Below are 7814 nucleotides of genomic sequence, written 5' to 3'. Positions count from 1 at the left end.
AACCGTGCAGTTACACCCCAGCCGTGGGGAGTGCAGCGAGCCGGGAGGGATTCTGCAGCGCCCGGCAGGGAGACAGGCAGCAGGATCAGTACCCACGTTTGGACGGTTCCTTGACTTGCTGTGCCGTGCGTGGCGGCTTTTGTAGTGATCCCAATAGGTGATGATTGTTGCTGAGGTAACAGCAGCGCTGTAATTGCTCCCTTAGAGGTAGCGGGGACTTCTAGGCTGGCACCATCCACAACCTGGCTGCTCGGAGGGGAGGTTGGCCTTGATCTGGTGCTGCTTGAAGCCGGTGTCACGTTTGTCAGCGTTGCTGTGGCTATTCGACTTGACAGGCGGAGTGGCTGGGGCGGGGGGAAGCGGGCGGCTCGCACCGGGAGCTGATGGACACTGAACATTTCAGGGGAGGGTTTGGGATGCGAAGAGAACAAAGCCTCCGTTCCTGCCGTTATCAAAGCCGGTGTAATTACACCGTGTGCTCTGGCGGCTTCAGCAGGGCTCTGCCGGACGCTCTCTGCTTGCTGCAGCTGCCGGTGCCATGGGCAGGGGGACAGGAAGGACCGGAGCAGGCGGGACCTGTTCTTAGATAAGCCATCGGGCCCTTGGTCCTCCCCCTAGGCTGGGGTGCTGAGTAGGGATTTGCTTTTGCTGCGGGGCTGCGAAGTCTCCAGTGCTGCCTCACGGATAAGGTGCCAGCCCCACGTTATGGGGGTCCTAAGCAGCTTCCACAACCTGGGAGCTCTCACGTTCCGATCACACCACTGTGGCCACTCCGGCTGCAGCATGCAGCTCCCTCCCAGCCTGGCTTCACTGGCTCCAGCAGCAGGATCAGACCCTGCTGCATCCGTGATCCCGGGGAGGCTACGGGACGTGTGTCGGCTCCTCCATAGCACCACTGCCCCATTCACTGCCTGCTGTGGGGAAGCCTGAGGGGAGGGAAAGGGGGGAAGGCTGGGATTGAGCAGTGGGGCAGGAGGGGCCGGGGGGAATTGGGATGCTGGGGGGAGGTTGGGATGCTGAAAGGGGTTTGGGATGCTATGGGGAGTTTGGGGACAAGGGACAGTGAGGTGGCACAAGACACTGGGCACAGACTGGGCGGGGGCCTGCAGTGGGGAGCCCTGCCCAGGCTGCGGGGGAACACACTGGCGTTCCTGGAGCTAGGAGCGGGGGAAACCGGAGGAACGGCGGAAGCCGGGGGGTGGAAACCGTAGGAGCGGGGAAGCTGCGGGGAGCCCCGGACCGGGGCGAGCAGGGGCGAGCCGGAGGGGGGGGGGGGGGGGGGGGGGGCCGGGGGGGCTGCGGGCGGGGCCGGAGCGGCTGCCGGAGCCCTCCCCCGCCGCTCGTTCCGCTCCTCTCCGCCGCTCTCCGCTCCTCTCGGCTCCTCTCCGCCCTCCGCCGCTCCCCCGCACCGGCCCCGGCCCCCGCCCTCCGGCCCGGCCCCACTCGGCTGGGCTGGGCTCGGCTCAGTTCGGCTCGGTTCGGCTGGACTCGGCTCGGTTCGGCTGGGCTCGGCTCGGCTCGCAGCGGGGAGGCTCCGCCGCTGCCGCTGCAGCCGCCGCCGCCGCACGATGCCGGGGCCCCGCGGGCTCTGTCTGCTCGCCCTGCTGCTGGGCACCCCCGTGGCACCGCGACCAGGTAAGCAGGGCAGAGCGGGGCTTCCCCGGCACGGCAGCCCGGGCCCTGCGCCTGCCGGACTCGGGGAGGGCGGGGAGGGATCGAGCGGGGATGAAGGGAGTCGCACCGAGAGGGGCTGCTGCAACCGGCTGTGCCACCCCTAACCGGGGATCCCGCACCATCCCCCGGTTCTGCTGCTCTCCGGGCCGGGATGAAACTTATTGCTGGGAGAGAGCAGTACCGGCACCGGTAGCGGCACCGGGGCCCGGCGGGACGGCGGTGGCTCAGCACCGGGGGGCGGACAGCTCCTGCCGCCGAGTCCTGCCGGGGCCGCCCCGGGGAGCCGCGTCCTAACCGGAACCAGCAGCGAACGGGGAACCGGCTGCGAGCGGGGGCCGGGTCCTCCCGGGAAGCCGTGCAGGACCCTCCGACTCCCTCCTGCGGGGACAGCAGCCCTGTGTCCCCATCCTTCGTCTCCCCAGTCCCCGCGTCTCCAAGCCCCGGTGCCCTAAGTCTTCCGGTGTCCCCAGACCCCCGGTGTCCCCATCCCCCGTGTCCTCAAGTCCCGTGTCCTCAAATCCCCATGTTCCAAGACCCCCAGTGTCCCCAGCCCCCGATGTCCCCAGCCCCTCTGCTGTCCTAAATTCCCTGGTAACCTTAACCCTCAGTGTCCCCAGCCCTCGGTGCCTGAAAGCCCTCCAGTATCTGAAGCCCACAGTCTCTCCAGCCCCAGGGTCCCCAGCCCCTGGTGTCCCTCAGTCTCCCCAGTCCACACTGTTCCCACCTCCAGTGTCCCCAGCCCTGGCATCCCCAGTCCCTGGCATCCCCAGCCCTTGGTGCCCCCCGCCCAGGGTGCCTAATCTCTGCCGGCATTGCCGTCCCACTGGCCTGGGCACCCAGGGGTGGCCGTGGGGCGGTGGATGTCGTCCTGGGGGCTGTGTGTTTGTCTCATGCAGGTCACATTTCCATGCAAATCCCTTCCCTCTCACACCACGGTGGTGACAAACCCAAGAACCGGGCTCCCAGGACCCGGCTGCAGGTGACTTGGCAAAGTTGCTGCCAACTAATGATGTGCTTCAAGATGCTTCAGCTGGTGCCAGGGTCTGCTGTAGCTGCGAGGCTGTGGGGGGCCAGGGCTTTGGTGAGCTGCTGGCCATGGGACCGAGGGTTGTGGTGAGCTGCTGGCTCTGGAGATCAGGTTTTGGTGAGCATCTGGGTGTGAGGATGAAGCAGATGGGCTTTGAGGAGCTGCTGGCCAGGAGGCCGAGGCTTTTGTTGACCTGCAGGCTGTGGGGCCAAGGATTTCAGTGAGCTGCTGGCTGTGGGGTCTAGGGTTTTGGTGACCTCTTGGCCATGGGGCCAAGGGGCTTGGTGACCTGCTCTCTGTGCTGGCAAGACAGCCAGGTTTTGGTAAGCTGCTGGCCAGTGGGCCAAAGAAGATGGGTTTTGGTGGGGGGATGAGGGGTTTGGTGAGCTGCTGGCTGTGGGGCCAAGGTCTATTGAGTCTGGTGAGCTGCTGCCTACAAAGATGAGGGTTTGATGAGCTGCTGGCTAGGGGGACAATGCTTTTGGTGGACTGCTGGCTGTGGGGATAAGGCAGCCAGGTTTTGGTGAGCTGCTGGCTTCAGGGGTGAGGGTTTGGTAAGCTGCTGACTGCAGGGGTGAGGGTTTGGTAAGCTGCTGGCTGCAGGGATGAAGGTTTGGTGAGCTGCTGGCTGCAGGGATGAGGCAGCCAGGTTTTGGCAAGCTGCTGGCTGCAGGGATGAGGGTTTGGTGAGCTGCTGGCTGCAGGGATGAGGCAGCCAGGTTTTGGCAAGCTGCTGTCTGTGGTTGCCGCTGCAGGCTGGTCAGAGGAGAACAGGAGAGGCCAGCACTGCCGGTGCTGCAGTGCTGTGCAGGGCCCAGGGGCTGAGATTCGTTCCTAGCAAAGATGAAGGACTCCCGACGCCAGCAGCTCCGTGGCGCTGCCTGCCCGGCCCCTGGCCCTGCTCCCCTGGCCGGGTTGTGCTGAACACTTCGCCTGTTTGGTCTCAAACCCAGCTCTGCATGTGGGAATTGTGTCACAGAGCCACCCTTCTGTCTGGCTGAGGATGCAGGAGTGGGCACAGGTGACCGTGCTGTCCCTCACCCACATGGCTTTGTGTTCCACACGAGTCCACGCAGGGGCGTGTGCAGGGGTCAGGGCCGAAGCCCCCATCCGCGGTCGCTCTCATCCCGTTTCTCCCGAGGGGGGCTGCACTAACGTCCAGGCTGAGCTGCTGCAGGAGATGTGTGCATTCAGAGGCAGCCCCCGTGCTGCTGCTGGGGGGACCAGGGGAGCTGGGCACCCAAACTCAGCAGGTGCAGGACCCAGCGTGGGGCTCACCGCTCCGCCGCCAGCTCACGCCCCAGTCGCAGGCAGCCGCTGGGAGCAGAAGCTCCTCAGGAGCAGGATTTGGTCCTCCTGGCACGCAGAATGTGTCATCAGTCTCAGGGTAGGAGAACACAGCGTGCTGAGCTCCTCTTGGCAGAGAGGGAGCTGATGAATAGTTGACCCTCCGCGAGGTTTGGTGAATTATTGCTGTGAAAGCTCAAGCTGCCGGAGCCGGCGGTGCCGTGGCCGCTCTCCCCGTGCCTGGGGGAGGCGGCTTGGTCTGCCTGCAGGAGGTCCCAGATGGGGTCCAGAGCAGCAAACCCCGCTGTTCCCAAACTGTGAGGGGGAGCAGGAGCAGCCCCTGCAGCGAGGAGGTTTGTTGAGCTCCATCTGCCTCCTCTTTCCGTTCCTTCTTGCAGGAAACAACTGATTCCGCATGACTTGCGCCCATGGGCTGCTCAGCTGGTGGCACCTCGGTGCTCCAGGCTGGTGGCGCCGTGCGAGATCCAGAGGGAGGTGTGGAAGCCTCTCAGCGCCCCTTACACCCACCCCCGGCACGGAGCAGGCGGCAGAGCTGGCACTGGAGGCACTTCCCTTCCCCGGGGATGGTGCCAGCAGACCCAGGCAGCAGCCGGCAAGGAGCACAGACATCAGCGTGAGGAGGGCAGGACGTGGCCAGGCTGGCAGCTGCGGGCAGAAAAAGGGCAGCAGTGCTGCCTGCACTGCTTTGTGCTGCCTGCACTGCCTGTGCTGCCTGCACTGCCTGTGCTGCCTGTGCTGCCTGCACTGCTTTGTGCTGCCTGCACTGCCTGTGCTGCCTGTGCTGCCTGCACTGCCTGTGCTGCCTGCACTGCTTTGTGCTGCCTGCACTGCTTTGTGCTGCCTGTGCTGCCTGCACTGCCTGTGCTGCCTACGCTGCTTTGTGCTGCCTGCACTGCTTTGTGCTGCCTGTGCTGCCTGCACTGCCTGTGCTGCCTACGCTGCTTTGTGCTGCCTGTGCTGCCTGCACTGCCTGTGCTGCCTGTGCTGCCTGCACTGCTTTGTGCTGCCTGTGCTGCCTGCACTGCCTGTGCTGCCTACGCTGCTTTGTGCTGCCTGCACTGCTTTGTGCTGCCTACACTGCTTTGTGCTGCCTGCACTGCTTTGTGCTGCCTACACTGCCTGTGCTGCCTACACTGCCTGCGCTGCCTGCACTGCCTGTGCTAGCTGCTCTGCCTGCACTGCCTGCACTGCCTGCACTGCCTGCACTGCCTGTGCTGCCTGCTCTGCCTGTACTGTCTGCTCTGCCTACACTGTCTGCACTGCCTACACTGTCTGAACTACCTGCTCTGCCTACACTGTCTGTGATGCCTGCACTGCCTGCACAACCTGCACTGCCTGTGCTCTCTGCTCTGCCTGCACTGCCTGTGCTTCCTGCAGTGCCCACACTGCCCTGTACTGCCTCCACTACCTCTACTGCCTGCACTGCCCTCCTCTGCCAGCACTGCCCAAGTGGGCTCAGCCCAGGACTGGTGTTTGGCAAAGCTCTGGCCCCCGGGGATGACCCTGGGGGTGCAGCTAGACGCCCGAGGAGCTCCAGGGTTTCTCAACACATCTATAGCGGAGGTGGTGTGGTGGTGGCCATGTGGACCAGTGTCCACTAGAGGTTGTGATGAGACCAGCAAATGCTTCCTGGAGCAGAAACGCAGCCCGGGGGTGGGGTGCAGTGGTTTGATTTGCTGATCTCCAAGGTGCCTTCCAGCCTCAGCAGTTCCGGGGATGCCCAGAGGTGTGTCAGGGCAGCGCTGGGCAGCAACAAGTGACAGGGCAAGAGGAAACGGCCTCAAGCTGCTCCAGGGGAGGTCCAGCTTGGATATTAGGGACAATTTCTTCCCAGAAAGGGTTCTCAGGCACTGCCCAGGGAGGTGGTGGAGTCACCATCCCTAGAGGTGTTTAAGAGACACATGGATGTGCTGCTGAGGGATGTGGGTTAGTGGCAGGGGCTTGGAAGCAGTGGTGGGACTGTGAGCTCTGGGTGAGCAGCTGGACTGGATGATCAACAAGCTCTCCCCCAACCTCAACAGCTGTGTGATTCTCAGCTGCCCAGAGGTGTGGCAGGGCACCTCTGGGCTTCCCCAAGGAAAAGTGGAGGGATGCAAAGGAACAAGGAGGGATGCAGAGGCAGAGGGATGGGAGAGATGCAGAGAGGTGCTGAGGGGTAGGGAGGGATGCAAAGGGATGTAGAGGGATGCAGAGGGCTGCAGAGGGCCATGGAGGGAGAGGGCTGCAGAAGGATGCAGAGGGCTGCAGAGGGCCATGGAGGGAGAGGGCTGAAGAAGGATGCAATGAGATACAGAGGGCCATGGAGGGAGAGGGCTGAAGAAGGATGCAGAGGGATACAGAGGGCCATGGAGGGAGAGGGCTGAAGAAGGATGCAATGAGATACAGAGGGCCATGGAGGGAGAGGGCTGCAGAAGGATGCAGAGGGCTGCAGAGGGCCATGGAGGGAGAGGGCTGCAGAAGGATGCAGAGGGATGCAGAGGGCCATGGAGGGAGAGGGCTGCAGAAGGATGCAGAGGGATACAGAGGGCCATGGAGGGAGAGGGCTGCAGAAGGATGCAGAGGGATACAGAGGGCCATGGAGGGAGAGGGCTGCAGAAGGATGCAGAGGGCTGCAGAGGGCCATGGAGGGAGAGGGCTGCAGAAGGATGCAGAGGGCTGCAGAGGGCCATGGAGGGAGAGGGCTGCAGAAGGATGCAGAGGGATACAGAGGGCCATGGAGGGAGAGGGCTGCAGAAGGATGCAGAGGGCTGCAGAGGGCCATGGAGGGAGAGGGCTGCAGAAGGATGCAGAGGGATACAGAGGGCCATGGAGGGAGAGGGCTGCAGAAGGATGCAATGAGATACAGAGGGCCATGGAGGGAGAGGGCTGCAGAAGGATGCAGAGGGCTGCAGACAGAAGTGGAAGGGATGCAAAGGAATGAGGAGGGATGTAGAGTGAGAAGGATGAGGAGGGCTGGGGGAGGAAAGGGATGTGAAGAGAGGCAGAAGGGTAAGGGGGGATGCCCAAGGACGGGGGCACTCGTGCAGGGTGCTCAAGGGTCAGAGCCCAGCTGTGGAGCTTCCTTATCCCATTTTGTACAAACAGGGATTTTCCCCTGGAGGAAACAGGCTCTGTGTGATCCAGTAACACAAAGCTTTTGATCCAGCCTCGGAAATCAGTGCTTTTTACATCCTCTGTCTGAGTACAGCCACTTCCAGTGGGCTTTGGAGGAGGGGCTGGGGAGGGGAGGGAAGGGGAGGGGGGGGGGAAATAAATCCCAACCTCCTGTGAGCAATCCCAAAGTTATTTACTTGATGGGATTTCACTTCTCAAATATTTGACAGTGGTTAGTGGGGGGGGGGGGGGGAGGAGGGGAAAAAGATGCTCCAAGGAAATCCTGTTAGAAAACACAGGCAGTATTTTAATGAGCCTTTAAGATGTGGTTGCATGGCTGGAGCTGGAGCCTGCCAGGGGAGGGGGGGGGAGAATGCCTCTTTGGGGAGTTTAGATGAAATGCCAATGGAAAAATCCATCCCAAGAGCTGCCTGCCTGATTTTCCAGCCCATCAGGATGGGTTCACAGCCCTGACAGGGCCAGGGAACTGGTGCATGAGTTGCGTGGCCGAGTGTGGGGGGGTTGGCACCAGGAATCGGCCAGGAAGGGTGGAGAGGCCACACCTAAAATCCTGGGGGGGGCAGGTTGGGGCCTCTCACTGCAAGAAGAAAACCTTGAGGGGCTGGAGGGTGTGCAGAGAAGGGGCTGGAGAGCAGGGCTGGGGAGGAGCCCCTGAGGGAACCGGAGTTGTTCAGCCTGGAGAAGGGAAGGC

General features: G+C 63.0%; 1 protein-coding gene across 1 annotated transcript in view; it reads left to right on the top strand.

The window, feature by feature from the left end:
• The first annotated feature begins 1442 nt into the window (after window positions 1-1442).
• SEZ6L (seizure related 6 homolog like) overlaps window positions 1443-7814 on the top strand; it is a 49691-nt gene continuing 43319 nt past the window's right edge. The window contains 1 exon segment of the mRNA XM_054173057.1: window positions 1443-1635. Within this exon segment, the coding sequence (XP_054029032.1) occupies window positions 1569-1635 (67 nt within the window). The 5' untranslated portion in view covers window positions 1443-1568.

This window comes from Dryobates pubescens, chromosome 25, assembly GCF_014839835.1.
Source record: "Dryobates pubescens isolate bDryPub1 chromosome 25, bDryPub1.pri, whole genome shotgun sequence".
Taxonomy (NCBI): Eukaryota; Metazoa; Chordata; class Aves; order Piciformes; family Picidae; genus Dryobates; species Dryobates pubescens.
This window is presented reverse-complemented; position numbering and strand designations above follow the sequence as displayed.